General features: G+C 39.1%; 1 protein-coding gene across 1 annotated transcript; it reads left to right on the plus strand.

The window, feature by feature from the left end:
- Positions 1 to 1,042: 1,042 nt before the first annotated feature.
- LOC306755375 (phosphatidylinositol 4,5-bisphosphate 3-kinase catalytic subunit gamma isoform) lies at positions 1,043 to 22,165 on the plus strand (the record flags this gene model as incomplete). Its single annotated transcript, XM_079239737.1, has 13 exons — positions 1,043 to 1,100; positions 1,272 to 1,498; positions 2,937 to 4,117; positions 6,174 to 6,828; positions 7,932 to 7,997; positions 8,374 to 8,599; positions 12,145 to 12,239; positions 12,911 to 13,054; positions 13,140 to 13,230; positions 17,908 to 18,038; positions 19,240 to 19,351; positions 19,574 to 19,731; positions 21,908 to 22,165. The coding sequence occupies 13 exons, from the start codon at positions 1,043 to 1,045 to the stop codon at positions 22,163 to 22,165; spliced, it is 3,402 nt and encodes a 1,133-aa protein (XP_079095863.1).
- Between the last annotated feature and the right edge of the window lie 696 nt (positions 22,166 to 22,861).

Below are 22,861 nucleotides of genomic sequence, written 5' to 3' on the forward strand. Positions count from 1 at the left end.
CAATACTTAGGCGGTGAAAATCTGGACTGAATTATTCTACAGAGCAAGTAGATTTACTGAAACTTTTTATAGTTTATTAAACCTTTATTCTGTTAATAAAAACGCAAATAAGGCCCATTTATTTATTTATTTATTTATTTATTTATGTATATACATTTATGTATGTGTTGACAACCTACATAAAAATCTTTAGTTGTTTCCAGCAAACCCCGCTCTGCTACTATATTTTCTCTGTTAAGATTGAACAGCTCATGCTGCTGCTTTCTATCTGGTATCATTCTATCTCCTCTGTTGAAGGGATGGGCGACTCTGGTCCGAATTCCTGCAAGTATTAGGAGTCCCCTGTTGCAGCACACATGACTTAAATTATTGAGTAATTAGCTGACTAGTGTAAAGTTTAATATCAAGCTCTGCACTAATCTGCTAATTAAGTCTGATTTGTGTCAGGTGTGTTACAGCAGGGAGTTGCCCACCCCTTCGAAATTCATTCACTTTCTCCTGTCTTTTTCTCACCACTTCTGTTGTTGGGACCAACATTAACATCTACATTCAGCAACAAATTTAAAGACCCAGACCATTTTTAACAACCTAAATTATCAAGAGGGAATTCATATCCATAAAGCTCATCTTATCAAAGTAAATTTGTTTGACACAACACAGCAGACTGACCGCCTTTCTGTGTCCTATGATGCTTGGTAGGACAAGTTAAGCAAAATAAACATAACTTGTTTTATTAAATGAATCAAATGCACATCAACATTCCTTTGAAGCAAACAAGCCCAACAGGTTTGGTGCATTCCAGGAAGAAACCATTGCACTGTTTTTGCCTGTACAACTTACAGCTAAAATGCAGATGATCTCCTTTCCACTTTAATGTCAGCTGGCCATCGCTGTTAGTCCTGGATGGTGTGCAGCATTAACTGTAGGTATGTCAAAAACTGTATTGTAATTTGTTATCTAAGTAAAAAAAAAAAGAACAAGGAAGTTAACTCTCTTAAACTGTCTGTAAATGCTTTGTTGATATTCATTTCTCAGTAAAAGAATGAGGAAGTCTCAGAGTAATGACAAAAAGAGGAAGACAGCCTCTCACTGTCAGACAGGTAGGCTACAACCTCAGGCTCAGCAGTCACTGCGGTAAGATGATCATTTTCTAAACAATGTGTTCTGATATCTGACTAAATCTTTTATTAATCCTTAAATGATTAAATAAAGATGTTGCACCAGATTATTAGCAATGGACTCCTAAAAATCTTACTTTTGTTTGGGTTTAGCTGAAATATCAATGGCGGCTGTGGTGATCCTGACTCAACCAGTCTTTCCAAATGAGGAGACAGGCTTGTCGACTCAAAGCTGTTCTGAGAACAACCTGAAGTTTATTTGTGAGCTTCAGTCTGGACCTGAGGAAGATGACAGTGTCAGCGTGAATAATGAAACAGTGTCAGTTATCCTACCTGCACAGTGCAGTGTCCACCAGCTCCGGCTTCGAATCTGTATGGAAGTAAGTCTACCCACTAAAATGTGTATCTTTCATCGCGATGTTTATTTTTTCTCTTATTCAGGTACTCCACTACATGATAGGTAGATTTTTTATTTCCACCTATAAGGTTGGTTCTTGTAGCTACGGTGCAATATCACAGTCAGGAAAGATAAATTCATTTCTTTAATGTTAATTAGAAAGATAAATTATGTGAATAAAACAATCTAATTGTTGCCTTGCCTGACTAAACTGACAATCCTCACTAAAATTAGTCAAATTTAACATACTTAGATGTGGCTGTGAGTTGATGCGCTACAGAACTTTGGCAAAATTTCTCGAGATCCCCTAGAATTCGGCATCCATACTGCATTCTACCTGTACTATGCCCTTTCTCCTGACAGTGTTATCTATTGCTTTCACTCTTTCACTCCTTCATTAAAGTCCTCTTACATTTCTTTGCTGAATCAGACACAGTGCATCCTCGAAATAACGTGTGTAAATTCAGTATTTAGGCAAATGTGGTGACTGTGGGGGAGGTCGTGTTAATGCATATTCTCAGAATGAGACATAAAAAGAGGCAACACAGTAGACAGTGATCTGTGCAGCCATTGAACACATCACATCTTCTTCTTTTTGTTCCTCTTGGAGGTTACACATCATTTATCCTGCTCAACACTTTTTCTCACACATTATGATTGTCCTACTCCATTTGCTGCTTTGGAGTATGCATCTGCAAAAGCAATGACACATACCACGTTACCCACATAGAGGACACAGGAGATGGGTGGAAAGCTCTGTATCCGCCTTTAGTTTTAAGGTTGGAAAGTTACAGAGTCTCTCGTCTCTCACTCCGACTTCATAGGCTGCTCTGTGACTGGTTTCAAAGTTTTGACCTGGATGTAACTGAATAAGCTGGTAGCAGCAGATGATAACAGTAAACAATGACGGAAATCTAATTTATTTTAAAAGAAAATAAAGGAGTCAAATTGCTTTTCTGGTATTTTGCTCTATAATGTAATAGATCATTTAAAAAATGTCTGACATTTGAAAGTCAGCAAAGGGTTGTAATTCTGTATGTAGTAGTGGAAAAAGACATAGTCATGACATCAATTCCTCATTTTGTGTTTGTATAATGTCCATTAGTGCATAATTAAGAAAAGGGACAAGACTGCTCATAACCTTTTCAGCTGTCTTCACCATGTTGTGGATGTGAAATGCAACTTTGTCAGGTTTCTGAACCAGCAGGAGATACCTTACTGAAGGATTAAGTCAATGGTTGATGAATTAAGATAGTATTTTCAGTGTATAAATGTATACCCTCGTAATTCAGGATAGCTTTATTCTGCATGACCTTTGTTCCAAAACTGTATTGCGCCAAACATCTTTGTTGGAAACATATTTGTTGGATTTTTTTCGAACATTAGGAACATATTACCAATATTTGTCTCCATGTCTTCAGGCACAGGAACAAAATTGCCATCCAGACCCATTTTCATTACTGGATCCCAACCTATACACCCTGCTGTATACCCGAGGAGATGACTGGTATGAGGCCTACGATGACTGTCAGGTTATTAGAACGTTAGATATTCCTCGGTCACGTGATGAGTCTCAGTGTCTTGTGGCGCATATTGTTGTAAGACCACCAGTGGCGGTTGATTCTGAGGAGAAGAAGAGACAGCAGCAATGTTTGTCTTACCTCATCGGTCATGACCTGGAGAACGAAGCATCTGATAGGCTTGGTGAACTGATGTTCACCCGCAGGAAACTGGCATCTCCAAGAAGGCAAGAGCTGAAGCATCGAGATGACATCCTGTATGCCACAGAGCCCTGGACGACAAGCGCCCCCGTCCCAGAAGACCTCCAGGACTGGTTGAACAGAAAGCTGCCTGTCACTCTCCACTACATGAGGAGAATCAGTTTTAGCATAATGGTTGATTTCACTGCCACACCAGATATTTTTCTTAAAGTCTTTAGAAGGGTGATGGCAGACAAGGAGATTGAATATGATGACTCTGGTAGTCTGGTGTTAAAGGTTTCAGGGAGGGAGGAGTTTTTTTCTGGTAACCACACTCTCATGGATTTCCTCTGGGTTCGACATTGCTTGAAAACCAATCAAGAGCTTCACCTCTCTGTGGTTCCTTTCTCACGCCTTCCATCAGAGACTGTCAAGTTTGTGGACTGGCCGCTTGTGGATGGTTTCAGTGGGCAGTTCAGTTCCCATGATGATCTTTGTCTCCAAGGAAAGGAATTGGATGACATCTTCATGATATCCTTGTGGGACTGCAACAGAAACTTCAGAGTCAAATTACTTGGCTTTGATATCCCAAATCTGCCAAACAAATACCCCAACTCTGTTTATGTTGAAGCTTCCATACTTTATGGTAACAAAGCCCTCTATACAGTGTCCTCTGTTGCCAAGCCTTTTGAAGATGAGGTACTGTGGAACGAATGGCTGGACTTCGATGTTCTCCTCAGGGATCTGCCACGTGGAGTCAAACTGGGTCTTACTATTAATGCAAGTGCAGGTGACATCTCTCCAACAACCAAAGACCCAACATCAGTCAACAAGACAACAGACCCACAGAAAGGTGGAGGAAAGGTGCTCTACTTTGTCAATCTTCTCCTTATAGATCACAGGTGAGTTTTTTGTTTTGTTACATCACTTACAACTTCAGTATATCCAACAATAATTACATGGTGACCTGAAATTGTCCAGTTCCCCAAAGACCAACTTTAAACTTTCAATTTAATGGGATTGACTGCTTTTCAATTTCATGGTCATTATGGCTTAAAAACCAAAAAGTAGCTTTTCTGATCAAATCATGAGAAAATGTAAGTTTTAAAGACAGTTTAATAAAGGTAGATGACATACTGACTAACATACTTAGATTTAGATTCTAAAACTACAATGCAGAAAAATATTCCTTGTTTACTCTTATTTCATGTTCAATTTTAGTGCCTGGTTAGCGCCACTTCACAACAATGTCATCTCAGGGTTATTTACACACACATCAAATCTAGCCAATTCATAATAGATAGCCTAGTTAATAAAAACCAACAGATTGCATCAAATCTTGACTTGGACCCAATTCTCCATCACATGCATGCAGTGGAAAGGAAAAAACTTCCTTTTACCAGGAAGGAAAAGCTTCCGTCAGAACCCGAATCAGGGAGGGCAGTCGTCTGCTAGAAGTGCTTGGGGTGGAGACGACAGGGAGAGAGACCAAGATGCACTGCAAGTTTTATCCAGGAAGACCTGCAGAAAGAGGAGAAAACATGTTAATGATGCCAAAACTGTTGTGTGTTTCTACATGGAAGAAAAAAGCAGAGAGATGAAAAACCAACTGCTCAGTGCATCATGAGACGTCAACCAGCAGTCTAAGCTCACCCTTTGTTTGCAAAACAAGGGTGGTCTAATAGTTTTTCTGCAATTGTATTTGGTGCCTGGATGCACTCTGTACATGACTTAAATGTCAAGCAAGAAGTTAAGGTTGTTCTTTTTATGATCGCACCAGTGTTGTCTTTTTGAAAAAAAAAAAAAGGGGGGGCAAATATAAATATAAACATTTTTTAACCCTCTTAAAAATAAACAAATACTGCAAAATCATACTAAACTATCAAAAAAATTTCTGCAGTACATATTTAATTTATTTTCCATTAACAATAAATACTCCATTTCTACATCCGTCAATCCATCCATCCATCCATCCATCCATTTATTTTGAATACCCTCTTAATTTAGTTCATGGTTCCAGGGGTGCTGGAGCTACAGCATTTCTCAGCTGCTACTTGGCAAGAGGAAGGGCACACCCACGAGTAACCTACTCACTAGTGTCCTGGTTGCAATGAGCATGAGACAACATTGCCAGTAGGACAGTAAAGTGGTGCTTCTGCAGGAAGTTTAAGAACTCAGGAAGTTCCAGTAAGTTGAATCACAATTACTGGAAAGTACCTGGTGCATTTACAATAACTTGTTATGGTGTAACAGGATTATTATTATTATTATTATTATTATTATTATTATTATTATTATTATTATTATCATCATCATCGTCATCATCATCATCATCATCATCATCATCATCATCATTATTATTATTATTATTATTTCATTTGTTGTTGTTTTTGTTGTAGTTGTTAATTGGGAAGTTATAAGGTAGAAATAATCAACAATGTACACCATGGCTGAGCAACAGAACTTCATTTTCTCCTACTTGATTTCATCCCCTTACATGACCTCACATCTAAACTCTTTGCTTTGCTTTGAGGATGATGATGAAAACTATAAATATGAGCTCATATAAATGAACTGTTCTTATATGATATTTTTCTAGTCATCTTGGCCATTCAAAGCACTTTGACACAAAATGTCACATTCACACATTCAGCACTTCTACATTTTTTATATCCAAATTGCTTTGATCTGTCACATACCCATTCATACCATTCGGGAGGCAACATGGAGTTCAGTGTGTTGCGCCAGGACACTTTGGCATGTAGTCAGGGGAAGCCTGGAATTAAACCATGAGTTTCAGATTGGCAGACAGCTGTGTGATTTGCCCCCTACAGTTTACTCTTGTAGACTGATTATATGTGTTACTAATGAATTTTTTTCTTGTTGTTTGTTGCAAACACTAACACATTATTTATGAATTTGTACTGTCTTAATGTTATACTCATTTTTTTCCACCAGATCCGTCCTCAGCCAGGGTCCCTACACCCTGCACATGTGGTCCTACCCAGCCCTAGAAGATGAAGCCCTCACATACCACGCTGATAAATTGTCCTCTGCCACTAACCCAGACATTGCTGACTCCATGGCGATCAGCTTCCTTTTAGACCGCTACAGCTTCCCAGTGGTTCTTCCAAATACTGTCAGTTACAACAAGAGCTCTGACAGTCCCACCTCTGGCCTTTCACCCACTGAATCTGCTTGCTTCTCCAATGCAGCTTCCTCACCACTCCCACAAAACACATCCACAACAGAGTCTTCCTCTCTGCATGTTAAACCTCTTCAGGCCCCATCAACTGAAGCAGTGACTCTCAGATCTCCATCTCCAGTCATCAACACCAAGAGGGCTTGCCTCAAAAGGTTCCGGGAAGAGAGCATCCAGTATGCCTCCAACCTTCCCCACTACCTTCGTAACGTTGATTGGCTGAACCGTAGAGTGGTTGAGGACGTCCACTGGCTACTAGGAAATTTGGGTTATGATGAATTGGATCTAACTGTGGCCCTGGAGCTGTTAAGTACAGATTTTGCTGATGAGACAGTAAGGAGGCTTGCAGTACAGAGGCTGGAGGCCTTGTCCAATGATGATGTACTGAAGTATTTGCTGCAGCTGGTGCAGGTATGATGTTGATAAGTTTACATTTAATATTGGTCTACAACTAAAGAGAAAATGTTGAGCTGCAGGCCAAAATAAAGTCATGTTAGGTGTGGTAAAACTTCCATTTGAGTCACTGCAATGGAGTCTCACTTCAGAGGTTTAATCCAGGGGTGGGGAACCTTGGCCCTTGTCATGCAAGGTTTGCCATGTGTCCCTGCTTGAACACACCTAGTTCAAATGAATGAGTCACCGTGCAGAACTTGACAGGCTGTTGGATCCATTTGATTTTAATCGGGTGTGTTGGAGCAGGCACACATGGAAATGTGCAGCACTACAGGAGTACATCCCTTGATGACAATGGTTCCCCACCACTGCTCTACTGCCGTACTGGCAATAGTCTCACAAAAGGATAATTCTGTACAAGAAAAAAAAGTGGAAACATAAAGACAAACTAAACCGGAAATAAGTCAGATTTTTTTTTAAACTTAGGAATAGATAGACAAAGACACTGTTTAAAGAAATAAAGAAAAATGGAAATTGATATGGAAATCAAAGGAATAAAATTAAAGTTTGGATAAGGTTACTTATGTGCCACAGTGAAACTTGTCCAGTTACCGACCTACCTGTTTTTATATCTGCCACACCCTTCATGCTTTCCATTCCGACTTAACGTTTCATTTATATGTTTAACCCTCCACAACGCATGAATGTTTCATTCTGAAGTGCTTACTCTCACATCTTATAGCTCCATCCCTCTGTACTGAACCTTGACTTGTCTACCATGTACCACAATAATGCTTTTTCCACACCACTGTCATTACTATGGCAACGTATGGTCTACATTTTTCTTTCTTTCTACACTGTTTGCTAGAATTACACCAACAGCCTATCACGAAAATCCTGGATGTATTGTTAATATTTCAAGTACTTTTTAAAACCATTTTAGCTCACTGCCAACTTTTCTGCATCCTAATCAACCTCAGTTGCCATCACCTCACTTATTCTACTAAATCTACGCATTAGGGTGTTTTCTTGTTACTTTTTTATGTTAAGTTTAAGTTACTGAACTTCTATCAATGAAGAAAACTGACCCAGTTTTTCTGTTACACTCATAATTTCTATAGATCCTGAAAGTGGAACCTTATCATGACAGTTTCCTCGCTCGGTATCTCATCCAAAGAGCTCTGCGGGTGAGTTATGCAATATTCATGTATCATAAATGTGCAAGCTTGTCAGTACATTTTGCCATTTTCTTTCTAAAATTTCTAAATTTTTTCATAACTTTTTGTACCATTGTGCTTCTTGTGGTCTTATCATTTTATTTAGCAGCATTATTTTAAAACAATGTTTTTAGTACTGTAATATGAATACATTGTACTACTTTTTCCTACAGTAATGCTGCCTATTACTTTATTATAACTACAGTCTTCTGGATCCAAGTTACCTAAAATAATCATATATTACAAAAATAACATCTTGTAACCAGCACAGCTTCAAAATGTGGCTTTTGCAACCATGTCACTGATTGAAATATGAATTCTGATCCATGTACACGTTTCACTGCAGAGCAAAAGAATCGGCCACTTCTTCTTCTGGTACGTCCGCAGCGAGGTGGCAGGGTGCCCATACTTTCGCCAGCGTATGGCCATGATTTTAGAAGCCTACCTGCTGGGCTGTGGTCAGGCCATGATTGACAGCTTTATGCAGCAGGTCCAGGCTGTGGAGGTCCTACAAGATGTTGCAGTCACCATTAAGGGACTCTATCCAGACAAGAACGACCTTCCTGCAACAGGTTGGAGTGCTGGTGTGACATGATGAGATCTTACTGTACTGCATTTTTTGAAAAACAGGTGAAAAGAACTTTTCAGAAACAAACAAACAACAGAATAATAATTAAAAAAAATGAACATAGAAAAACAGCACAATGCCAAAAAAAAAAACCCACTTTTAAAACAAAAGGAATTATAATTTGCTTAAATCTACAAGAATTCAACAGCGCAGACACCAAACACAAAAACATTTGCTCAAAGTTCAGATCAACACAGCCAACACAGTACATTTGGCATTATTCTTGCCAAACACACATAATTTTAGCTTCTTTTTAAAGCCACTATATTTTGTAAAATAAAAAAAAATCTGGTAATATTTTCCCTGCCACCACTGCCCTTTGATTAACTGCCTTCTGTTTTAGATGGGGCTACACAGTGGCATAGTGGTTAGCACAGTGACCTCACAGCATGATGGTCACATGTTCAATTTTTAGCTGAGGGGATGCCCAGGCCCTTATGTGGATTTTGCATGTTCTCCCCATGTATGTTTGGGTTCTCTCAGGGTACTCTGACTTCCTCCCACCATCCAAAGACATGCATGTTAGGTTGATTAGCTAATCTAGATTGTGCCTAGGTTGATTGTCTCTTTGTTTAAGCCCTGCGATGGACTGGCGACCTGTCCAGTGTGTACCCTCGCCTCTCACCCAAAAGCTGCTGGGTTGGGCTCCAGCACCACCGCGACCCTTGATCGGATTAAGCGGTTCAGATAAAGAATGAATGAAAAAATAAATATTTTAGATTAGTTTGACATAAAGGAAGTGAGCACCTAAGGGGATATATGCGCATGAGAAAGTATCTGGTGCGCACGAGAAACAATTGTTAATTTTTTTTTATCTTCATGTCCCATTAGGGGCTCCATATAAAGGCAACAAAAAACAACCTTCTGACAATAAATGATTGTGCATGCTTTTTTTTTTTTTTTTAAAAGAATTAAACATATCAGTGAACCTTGCATCCTATTTTCTACACTGAACCATGACAGATTATGGTTCATCACACCAACACTGGCCTGATAAGGACATTGCACAGCTAATCTTGCAGCTTTGTTCTAAGCTATCTGCAGTTTATCGAGATAACGTTTTGTTGTACTAGACCACATTACAGAACAATAGTTTAAATATGACAAGACTAGTATTGTATCACTAATTTAATTAGATGACAAGGTATACGTTTCCTACAGTATTTAACCATGGCCATACCTCGACCCATTTTCCACACTATTTTGTCAACTTGACTATTCCAAGACATTTGATTTTCCACAATTACTGTTGTTTTTCTGAGTTTCAGTGTCTTCATTGAGGTTTTTCTTCTTTTGGATGTTCTTCATTCTTTCTCTTCAGACTATACTATTACCAACCCAGTCAAAAGTACCAGCTAATGGAGTACCAGATATGCTGACATCATTGCTTTCTGTGGGTGCATTTAGTTTGATAGACAGATTTTCTTTCACATTGTAACACTCAAGTTAAATTTCTACTTCAATCTGTGGTTGTGAGAATTAGCATTTGTGGCAAATCTTCATTTGTCCTACAGCTCATTACCAACTTCACTGTAAAACTAGCATCTAAATTTTGACTTAGAGAGATTCATGCTCATTCTCACAGGTGCTATATTTCTACCTTTATAAGGGACAGAAAGACCCTCATCTAATGACAAGCAGCCATATGCTTACTTTATGTTTTGTTTCTTTCCATCAGGGTCATAGTCCTAATCATTGCTTCATTTTAAAAATACATTTAACTCTAATAATATGCAATAATATGTCTGTAATACTGACCTAATGTAGATAGAATCTGATGGTTGTCACTAAAATTAAAATTTCATATCAAAACTGAATAATCAACCATGGTTTCTCAAATTCTAAGATTATGTAACCTTTACTACTATAAAACTGGGGATCAATGTGATAAATATGACTTATTGGATCGCACCTGCTTAAAATAACTGATAGTACTCTTTGTTTAACACTGTCATGTTAATTTGTGTTATATTGGTAATTAGAGAAAAACTAAATCTATAATATTTATGGCAGCATCTAACAATACCACCACAGAGGTGACAGATGGCAGCACCAGAGGCAGAATAATCTGGGAGTGGGTTGCAACACTGAATTGTATTAAGAACTCTGGGCAAATAAAAAAATATTGTCTTTACAGTCCTATTTGTCCAGGTGAGAGCTGATTCTATAATGTTGGTATGTGAGCCTTTCTTAGGTCTTTGCTTAAATATTACATGACCATAATTAAGTTAGCATATATATATGCAACCACAAGGCATATTTGAACATGTTTAGAGTCACACCAAAGGGAGATTTGTTCAGATGTTTGTCAGCCATAGACTCTACATAAGATGAACGGAGTCGCCATGAAGTTACCTCATTTGGCAGTTCCCACTGACGCTATCTTGGCAGCGTCATGTGTGGTTTCGCTCAGAGAAAATGTAAACAATTAGCCATGTAGTGGTGCTGAGAAGTGGGGTGTGAATGAGAGGGTGGGTACCTGACATTTATTAAACTCAGAGCTCCCTGTAGCTAAGAGCTAAGCAAGCTAACCTTCAGCAAATGGAAGCTACTTGGAATTAGGCTCCGGGTGTGCTGCACTCTGCTGTCTTCCCCCTATTTTTTGGATACCTGTTTATCAAAAGGATATGTCCCTAATTATGCCATATTTCAAGATTAAATAATATTTAGACAGACAAACAACAACAAAAAAAAAAAAGCCATTTTAGAGACTCTAAAATGGCCGTCTTCACACACTCTGGCCATTTGTTCTGAACTGAGGGGACAGGACGTGGATCAGGTTTTACTATATTCAAAACAAATCCCAGTATGACAAGCAAACAGGAAGTACAATTAAACACAATTAACACAGCCATTAAAGTCAAGTGTATGTGTATAAATATCTATCTATCTATCTATCTATCTATCTATCTATCTATCTAGTGTGAAAAGAAGACTCTATACTCTCTCATTAAAAAAGAAGAAAGAGAAGTGCCCTTTATGTAAAGGCAGTAAAATGCCCTCATGTTGACTGAGTGGTCTATATTTTAAATTCAAGCTAACTCTAGTGCTTCTGCATGTGTATTGGTGCAGTGGCTACAATTGTGACTGTAACAGTGTTTTCATGCATGTGTAAACCCACTCTCCCAGTCATTAGTGGTCGACAGATAAGCTTTCAGTGTGAAGTTTCACTTAAAATGGAGTAGGCAAGGAAATTCAATCTGCAGTGAATTCTAAAAACATGGCTGGGTTTGTATATGTGAATGACATGTTGCTGCTGGTGCTTACCAGCCAGTAAATTAGTGAACAGATTTTCCTCTCAATCCTAAACAGTTGCCCTGTATGTAATAGCTGAAATGTGAGTAGTTTAATAACATATTGTACATGACTTAAAATACTGAGCAGCTGCTTCTTGATGATGCTGACAAGGTTTATTATTACACAGCCTGTTTAAATAGGTGTTTGTTGTGCTAATTGAAAGAATTAATTTCTTATCCGCTACTGTTTTAGCTCCTCAGAGGCTCCAGGAGCTACTCAAAATCAGCAGTCTGCCAAATGAATTCCTGCTGCCATTTGACCCACGAGTCAAAGTCGGAAAAATCTTGGTACGTACTTTTACACTTGTCTGTCCTTATTTTCACATCAAGAACTGAGCAATGTGGTTCTTACTAAAAATTTATAAGTAACAAAGTTTTATATTTTCATTTCAACTTCTAAATGTGAAACATGTATTGGACATCTTTGAGTGAATATGTTCATTTAAAGTCATTCACTTACTTGATTTATACCTTGAGAGGGCATTTTGCTTAGCAGCAGATACATTCATCAGTCACAGCACATAAAAGATGAGATTAAGGATATTAACAGCTAAATACAACAGATGCCAATCAGTCGGTCTAAAATCATCTAAAATGTGCATAATAAGTTATTTAATACATAGTATAGGTACTAAGTAGCAGGTATCTGTCCTTTGTTGTCATGAAAGTCTTAACCTAGAACATAATTTTTTTTGTTAGTTTAGATTGTCCAAAGCAATGGATGATGCAGAAACAAGCAGTGTTTTGGTTTTTGATAATTGCCAAAATGAGTGTGTGTGTGTGTGTGTACGTGTGTGTGTATATACTTTCAAATGTTATTATTTGCTGTTGCCTTCTTCCACTCTTTGGAGAGATCGAGCCATCCTGCAAAGTAATTAAACACACAAATGACTGGCAAGTTGTTGACTTTAAGGTCACACAAAACAAATCCAAACCATTTATATCTCTCTATGACACAGCTGGAAAAATGCAAGGTGATGGCCAGTAAGAAGAAGCCTCTGTGGCTGGAGTTTTGCCCCATGCCGTCACCCATCTCCAGCACACCGGTTGGAATAATCTTCAAAGAAGGAGATGACCTCAGACAGGACATGCTGGTCATTCAGGTTGCTGTGATCACTTTGCTCCCAGTTATTTTCATTATCTCCTTAACAATATTTACCTTTCACTAAAGTGTCTGTTCCTTTCTAGACACTGGTGTTGATGGACTCTATCTGGCAAGAGAAATCACTGGACCTTAACCTGATCCCATATGGGTGCATCGCTACTGGACATAACATTGGTATAAACTTGTATTTTATTTTGTTTGCACAGACCTTCCAAAATTTACCCAATTCAGATGTTATAACTTGATTGAATAGACAATATCAGTGGTTAGCAGCCCATTGGTAAGGGTCAGTAGGACCACACATAGATTCCCTGGCAAGAGTAACTACCTTTACTTTCACTCATAAACACAGCAGCACATTATTACAATAACAAGCTTCCAAGTGTAGAGTTCTGGGATGAGCTTAGGTGGATGAGTATATTTATATGGTCTAAAACTGTAGGATCTTGCCAGTTAACAACTCGGGAGACATCACATGTGTTCAATCCAACCTCTTTATTATTCTCTCACTCCCGTACAACCATGTTTTACCCCCTCTGTAGGACACCTCTCGACAACAGATCAACTTCTTCTAAACCGCTTCAATATAACATCCTTACGTAACAATAACAAAGACATGCAAGGACAAATAATATAAGGAACATTCTTTCCAGCAAACAACCAAACTGGAAACCATCAATTTACAACTGTTATAACTACACATCAGTAACTACATACGTCATCCACACTTTTCTATTCATTCCCACTATGTAATTAACACCAAAGCTAACAGTTAACTGGGATATAAGAGGTCAGGTAGCTTAATAGCATAATGAGCCACATGGTGAAAGGATGAACAGCTCTACGTAAACACATTAACCAAAGAATATTAAGAGTCATGAAAAGGCGGAAATGCAACAATCTATTTAAAGGTTTTTGCAGACTCACACAACTCAAAATATTTGGTTGCCCAGAAATTCACCTTAAAGTCCGGTCTACACATGCTTACTGCTGCTCATAAGTTTCCCTTTCTACAAACCTTCCATGTGCTCAATAATGCAGATGCACACCCTTACCCAAAGGGGGCACTCACGTCTCATCCACACTCTTTCCAACAGATTTATTGCCATCACTAATCCGCAGCATTGACTCAGGAACCAAAAAAGCATGACGGACATCCCTTCTATATTCAGTGAAAACTGCTACATAGACGGTGACTTTAGCTTTGTTTTGATAACTTTTTGTAGGAACAAAGGTGCACTTTGTTTTCAGAGAATCTCTTTGGTTAATGTATACAATTCATAGTTTTTGTTAGGATGTAAATTCTTTTAGGTCTCTCAATGAAACCATAGGAATACTACGGTTTTGGTTGTTGCTACAGTGGTTGCTAGGATGCTATTAACAAAGAGCTGGAAGGAAGTTTTCTGTCATTGGACTTAGCTTTCACATACTTTGTTCTCTTCCTTCTCTAAAAAACCTAGTCTCATAAAAGTATGTTGAATAACCCCTTATAAACACTCATTTATATGTTGGCGGCACGTAATTTTGAACAATAATTCTTGGATGAAAAATGTTTTTAATAGCTATCCCAGGGATCTCTAGGCATTCCCAAATTCCATCCCTTCAGCTGTCCAAGGTTTTCCTGGAAATTCCTCCAAGTGGAACATGCTGGAACACATCACCAAAGAGGTGTCCAGAAAGCCTTCTGATCAATTATTGCCACTCCCCCCCCCCCCCCCCCCCCCCCCCCCCCCCCCATAATAAAGTACAATCAGGCTTCACAGTTATTATCAGCAAGACATATCCATGATCCATGACCACTGTGTCAGGTTGATTGACCACCACCATTTTGTTGGTTTGAATTTGGAAATCTCGCATGCTTGTAGCCCTTTCATTCACCACCAACTTCAGAAGTGTTTCCCATTGAGACTTGGGAGGTATCCAGTTCAGTTTCTGCACAGGTGCTTCTGCACACTATGCTGGTTATAGTGTTCCATGTATTCTTTGCCTGACAGCATCTTGCACCCTGCTGTGAGCTGCTGGATTGCTTCAGATGTTTCTTTGCATAGTCTGCACCTGGGGTTCTGCCTGGTGTGGTGGATCTGGGTCCCAGTGGCTTTGGTACTTAAGGCTTGATCCTGTGCTGCCATGATTATCATCTCTGCGCTGTCAATCCAGCCCTCTTTGGCCATCAATAGGACTTGTTCATAATGGGCACTCCTGCAATCTGTTGGTGGTCCATCCCATGATGCAATTTGTTTTCTTCCAGGTTTCAGATGTTCCCTTGGGGTCATCTTCCTGGAGTTTCATCTTGGACAGTGGCCCTGATGCTCACTAGTCCTCAGCCTCCCTCTTTGTGCACAGCGTATAGTTACTAGACACTGGATTTGGGGTGGAATTCCCATGTATGTGAACAGCTTCCACATTTTAACATCTGTGGTCTGAACATCCACTTTGGGCAGTTTATTATTCCGGCAGGGTATCTGGTCAGCGGCAGGGCATAGCTGTTACTTTGCTGGATCTTCTTGCCATTGAGCTGATTTCTCAGTACTTGCCTTACTTCCTGCAGATATTTGGCTGTGGCAACTTTCCTTGTGGCATCTTTGTGGTGGCTATTTGCTTGTGGAATGCCAAGATACAAGTAGCTCTCCTCCACATCTGCTATTCTGCCCCCCAGGAGTGCAAAACTCTCTGTATGGACTACCTTCTCTCTTTTTGTTTACATTCAGCCACATTTCTCCAGTCCTATTGAGATTCTGATGGCCCCCTCTGTAGATCGGTGTGGATCAGAGAGTCATTGTCTTCTTCATTCTTTGCGTACAGCTTGATGTCATCCATGTACAGGAGGTGACTGATAGTGGCCTCATTACTGAGTTGTTAGCCATAGTCAGTCTTGTTGATTAATTGGCTAAGGGGATTCAGGCTTATGCAAAACAGCAGCAGTGACAGAACAGCTCGTAGATACATACTGCATTTGATGGAGACTTTGCAACTGGCTCAAAGTTGGCCTCCAGGGTAATCGACCACAGCCTTATTGAGTTTGCAATGAAGCCTTTTAGTTTTGTTGTGATATTTGTGAAGCCTATTAGAAAGCAAGAGGCCTGGTACACTCTAGATAGGTACCCAATCCATCGCAAGGCCAGGACATACACTCTCAAAAATAGAGGTACAAGATAAGGACATTTCTGTACCTATAGGTACATTTTAAAGAAATGTTCTCTCAAAAGTACAATACTGGTCTTTAAGAGACCAGAAGCACACCTTCAGAGTACGAAAAAGGGTTCAAAGTGACATAAAGTACAAATTTGTACCATTTCGACCATAAGGGTACCTGCAGCATTGAAAAATGTCATGTTAATGGCTGTAATGTTACAAACTAGAGCAGAGTTAAGTGATGACAGTAGTACTACTTAACAGTCATTTACTACACCAGACAATGAAGGTCAGATGCTGCAAACTAAGTGTATGGCTGGTCAGTATTTTGAGTTTTTGAAGATTATTTCTAGATTAAAGATAAGATAATATTGCTAAGTGGCATGGACCAGGCCTAATGCTGTGGAAAACATAAAAAACATAACTTGAAAAGGTGAGGTTGAACTTGATAAGGTACAAAAATAGACCAGAACTGAAGGGTACAGAAATGTCTCTCAAAAGAGTACACCCCCAGCGACAAGCATTTGTACCTTTTTAGGTACAAGCTGGTACCTCTATTTTTGAGTGTGTAGAGACAAATTATTTATTATCAGACTCACTCCTTGGGACAATTTAAACATATACTTGACCAAGCATGTGTATTATTGGATGGTGGGAGAAAGACAAAGTATCCAGAGACAACCCACACATGTAAAGTCCACACAGAAAAGCACAAACCAGCAACCCTCTTGCTGCAATGACACAGTGCTAACCACTCACCACCCTGCAGCCCCAAAATTGGACGGTAACAGTAAAAATAGTTCTTGCATTTCTTTTTGTAGATATTACTGTAATAAAATCAAATAACTATGTCAAAGAAGCTTGAACATTTTTGGATTTACTCATTGAAAGTCAGCAAAATAAATGCCAAACCTGTATGAAGCTGCCTTCCATCTAAAGACCGAGGGATGAATATCTGATGGGTGGGCGAGTTTGGTTTTTCACCCAGTTAGAATGTGCCAGAGAGTGGCTGGACTGAAGCAAACAGTCTGGTTCCTCACCAAACCACTAGATGAGATTAGTTGGCATTGAAAAGATGTCATAAGAACTGAAAGGACTCAGAATGTTATATGTGTAATTGGTGCCCATTAAATTTCCTTTTTGTTACATGCAGCAAAATTACTGACTAATAAAAACTTGCATATTTTTTTAAATGAATCCATTGATGCATCGTGTTCACTACAGTGGGCACCCATTTGGACTGCCTTCTAGTATATTCATAAGTGAGGATAGTATATTTGCAATTTCACCACATTAGGAGTCACCCAACACACCGCTGCTTACTGAAAAATAAACAAATATAGAATAAAATTGTATATATGCACAAACATATAATTACCAAGTTTCAGTGATAAAAGACAAGAAAAGTCCATTTTTTGTAGAACATTTGTATTATATTTATATGAGAATATACTATTTTATAAATATTTCTATAGAATAAATGATATAAATAAACAAAATAAAAAGTCAAATAGTATTAAAGACAAAGGGAAGTGTCCCTGTCCATGTCTTTAGAAGTAAAATATTGCATTTAAAAAAAATATATATATTTTTTCCCTTGTGTTAAACATGCTCTACCTGTTACATGCTTGCAAGCATAGTTTCTGTGATTAATAATGTAATATTTAAAGAGAATTTTTTAAGTCAAGGATAAATATTTAATTAAATATCTTTGAATAGGTATCATAGAAATTGTAAGGAATTCAGCAACCATTGCTGCAGTCCAGAGGAACCATGGAGGAACAACTGCAGCCTTCGCAAATGATGCCCTGTTTGAGTGGCTCAAATCCAAGTGTCCACTCCAGGAAATAGTGAGTAGCCTAATACAGACAGTAAAAACATGCACAATCATATTACACAAGATTTGGACCCCATACTTTTAAATTTGTGTGCAAGACAAATCCTGCTCTTTTCAAGGCTTTTGGGTTGAGTGTATACTTCTTCTCTTACAAATCAAAGAAAGTTTTTTTTTTAATTATCATTTTTTTATTTATTTGTTCTTAAATTGTAAAATATTCTTGCAAAATCCCAAATTAGTGAAACTGATACATATGAAAAATGCAACTGAATATTAAAGGGGGGAAAGTTTATTTAATTTATCATACATCTCTTTAGTCTAATAGAAAAAGTATGGAAAGATAAATCTTTATTGTCTGTCCTAAGTGGTGACAGAAATTTTACTGTGTTGAAAACATCTAAAAAAAACACACACTAAAAAGTTTAAAAAGAAATGTGTGGGTAAAAAGCAACAGATGACAGTGTGCCTGTTTGATACTGTTCAGGATAGTTGTGGCAAAGGGAATGAATGATTTTTGTAGTCATTTCTTGGGCCAGTAGGACTTTGAAACATCTGTCTGCAGGCAACATTTACAGCAATTATGTCTTAAGGCGTGCTATGTAATGGGCTCATAGTTGCTGCATTTACCGTTTCCGAATTATCCACATATTCACCGTTTTAAATGCAGTCACAATTTTGAAATGTGTTTTTGTTTTTTCATTTGAGCTAAAATAAAGAATCTTTGATAAGACGGCCTCAGAGCCATCTTAGATAAACCATCATTCTGCAGGACACTGATTTGTAGTCATGTCCATTCATTTTTACAAAGAAATTAATTTTACATTACCATCCTATTTTCTCCCTGCTTGGCTTTGTTTGCTGCTATCCTTTCCTTAACTACAGTGGCCAGAAGTGCCACAAAAATACAAAATCACAACACTCTACAATTAGCCACAACACAACATGCCAGGGCTGTTCTAATATGTATATGTATATATATATATATATATATATATATATATATATATATATATATATATATATATATATATATATATATACATATATATATATATATATATGTATATATACATATATGTTCATTATTACACAGTGCTGCTTACTAAATATACCAAATGAAGTTAAATCAGGTAACCTCATTGTGTGCAGGTTAAATCAAATTAAAAATTAATTCTGTATGGGAATTTAAATGATTTGATCTCATTTAATGACAGCACTACAAGACAGTGGAGAAATTTGTGAAGTCTTGTGCTGGTTACTGTGTGGCCACTTATGTCCTGGGTATAGGTGATCGGCACAACGACAACATCATGATTACAGATCAAGGTATGCAACACACACGTTTATTCACACAGAATTGATATTCATGGCACTTGAGATGAGTGATATTTATGATTTGGATGTCTTTTGTTGTTATTACATTAATCACTGGCAAAATAAGTTGACATTTAAGATAAAACAATTAAGATAAAACAAAAACCTGAGCTATGCAACCAGATGATTATCAGAATCAAACTTTCTTATGCTTGTATTTCTTGGGCCTTGTAGGGAACCTTTTCCACATTGACTTTGGCCACATCCTGGGAAACAGAAAGCACTTCCTGGGTGTGAAAAGGGAGCGTGTACCCTTTGTCCTTACACCTGACTTCCTGTATGTCATGGGGAGGGTCAAAGGTCGCAACAGCCTGTACTTTCAGAAGTTCATGGTGAGATCTTTGTATTTCTTTTGTGTGGGTGTTATTATGCAGTGTGTGTTGTTATGCAGATACTTAAATTTATGTAAGTCTTTAACTTAGTTTTTTATCCTTTAAAGACTAATTCTTTTTCCTGACTCCAGTACCAAGCTGGTCTAAACTGCTAGAACATTGAGAATATTTTATTTATTTTATATTTATTAGAAAATGATTTCCAAATGCAATCAGACTCTGTTGTTACAATAGAAGGTATTTTCAGGGCGGAGATCTTAAACAAAGTCCACAGCACTTCTTAAACTGTCCAATAAGTAAATTGTAATATGGACACTGCATCTTGATGCCACTTGTGGCATCATTTCATTTCCCTCTTGTTTTTTTTTTTCATTTCAGTTTCAGTCATTTCAGTCTGGAGCATAGATTTATTTGGCTTTGATATGCGCACCTTACTTATGCATCTTTTGTGTGTTGGAGAAATGTTGCACCGTCTGGGCAAAGGAACTCTTTTCAAATGTTTGTACTGATCACAGGAGCTTTGAGTCACATTCATCTTGGTCCCTCTTCTACAGACCTTTTTGCCATGGGTAATCGTACCAATGGCATGAAGCCTCCGACAACATAGCTCCTAGGATTTTCAGGACACGCAAACACCTCCACCACGATTAGGTGGCGGCTGAAGGAGGGTGGATTGGATGGTGGGAGGCAGCCAGGGTGTTGGGACCCTAGTGGTCTGATCCAAAACTGCAGAAGCTAGCTTTGAGACATGTAACATTGCCTCACTGGTGGAGAAGGAGCTTGACCAGGTTTGCAAGGTTGAGTGGTTGAAACTAGATATAGTTGGACTGACCTCAATGCAAGGTTTGGACTCTGGACCTAGTGTCCTCCAGAAAGGCTGGACTCTCTTGGCACTCTGGAGTTGCTGAAAGGTGATGAGCAAGTGTGGGGAAACTCATTGCCCCCTGACTCGGTGCCTGTATGTTGGGCTTCACCCAAGTGGATGACAGGGTAGCTTCCCTCCGCCTTAGCATGGGGATCGGGGGGGGTTCTGACTGTTGTTTGGGTTTATGTACTGAACAACAGCTCAGACTACCCACCCTTTTTAGAGTCCTTGGACAGATTGTTGGAGGTCTCTCCCTCTGGGTACACGCTGGTTCTACTGGGGGAACAGCCGGTTGTGATTTGGCTCTGACAGTGGGGGAAGATGCCGTGTTGTTTGGATCTGCTGGGGAAGGCAAAACCTTGGTCATGGGAGGAGTTTCGAGAGGCCCTGGAGAACGACTTCAGATGACTTTACACAATGGGAATTGGAGGCTGCTGACCTTGACTCAGGATGTGTGAGTCAGTCAAAAGAATACTTCAAAGACCTCCCCAACCCTACCAACATATCTCCCAGTGAGGAAACACAGCTGAGGGACTCAGGTGTGGGGTCTCCTACCTCTCGGGCTAAAGTCAATAAGGTGGTAAAAATGCTCCTCGCTGGCAAGCCCAGGGGTAGATTAAATCCACCCAGGGTTCCTCAAGGCTTTGAATGCTGTGGGGGTGTCCTGGCTGACACATCTGTGGACATTGAGTGGACATCAAGGACAGTGGCTCTGAAATGGCAGACTGTGAGTGGTGGTCCCCCACTTTAAGAAGAACAGAGGGTGTACTCCAACTACAGGGGGATCACACTCCTCAACCTCCCTGGAAAGGTCTATTCAGAATAGCTGGGCAGAAGGATTAATCAGATAGTAAAATCCTGGAATGAGGAGGAGCAGTGTGGTTTTTGTCCTGGTCATGAAATGGTGGACCATCTCTACTAGGACTTGGAGAAGACGTTCGACTTTGTCTCCAGTGACTCCGGTGGGATTTGCCGGAAGGGGTACAGGAATCCTGGCCAGGCTCCCTTAGAGATGAGGTGAGGAGCTTGGAGATCTAGGAGGGGCTCAGAGTAGAGCCGTTGCTCCTCCACATCAAGAGGAGCTAGATGAGGTGGCTTGGGGGTCTGATTAGGGGGCCTCCGGGTTGCCTCCCCAGTGAGATGTTCCTGAAATGTCTTACTCAGAGGAGACCCGGGGAAGACCCAGGACAAGCTGGAGGGATTATATCTCTTGGCAAGTCTAGGGGTTGAAAATGGATGGATATTCTTTTTTGTTTCGTTTTCCCATTTGTGTCATTCTGATGTCTCGTTTTTGATGCCTTCCTCCATCAGGATACCTGTACCCAAGCTTACCTTTCTCTCCGCTCCCACTCTCGTCTGCTGGTCGCACTTTTCTCCCTCATGCTACTCACTGGCATCCCAGAGCTTAGTGCTGCAGAGGACATGCGTTACCTGCGGGAAGCACTTCAGGAGGACCGAACTGAAGCTGAAGCCAAGGAGCATTTTCTCCAACAGATCTCTGTGTGCGAGGACCGAGGTTGGACCGTGCAGGCAAACTGGTGGATCCACATGGTGGCAGGCATCAAGTAGTCTGTCATCTATGTAGCTTCAGTGCTGGAGGTATCCAATATGCACTTTGAAGAACATGGTCTTGGTTTTATGCTCATATATTCATTGCATACGTATCAATAAACTAAATCCATATATGCTAATAAAGACCAGCAAGAGTCCTTATAGTGCACTGGTTTTAAAATATCTGTTTTGGCCAACTATGTGCTTCCAAACTGATTATAAATACTTTAGTTTTTTAATTAAATTGTGTCTGCACAGTGGTGTCTACATGTGTTTTGCATGTGTTTCTGGAACATTATGATTTAATATTTGTTTTTTTATGTTGTTTGTAACATAAATTGATCTGTGTTGAAATTTGTTTTAAGCATTGAACAGTTCTGTTTAAGGGTCTCACCATATTTACCTAACTATACAGAGGTTTGGATCAGTTCACTGGTGCCACTATTCAAACTGCAAAAAAAGAGCCATTTGAATCATCCATGAAGAAGGTTATAGTGAAAATACAAATCCACTTTTTGTGTAGTATAAAATAAAGAAATTAATTGACATCAAATTTCATAGTCTTTATAAAGTTAGGAACGATTTACTGCCATTTCACCTGCAAACAGTGTTCAACGAAAGAAATGGGGGTATAATTTTAGAGACAGGTTAGAATTACAAATATCAGGCAACAAAAAAACAATTCAGTCTAACTGTTGGTGGAGTGAGACTCTG

Source organism: Telmatherina bonti (assembly GCF_933228915.1).
Source record: "Telmatherina bonti genome assembly, chromosome: 4".
Lineage (NCBI taxonomy): Eukaryota > Metazoa > Chordata > Actinopteri > Atheriniformes > Telmatherinidae > Telmatherina > Telmatherina bonti.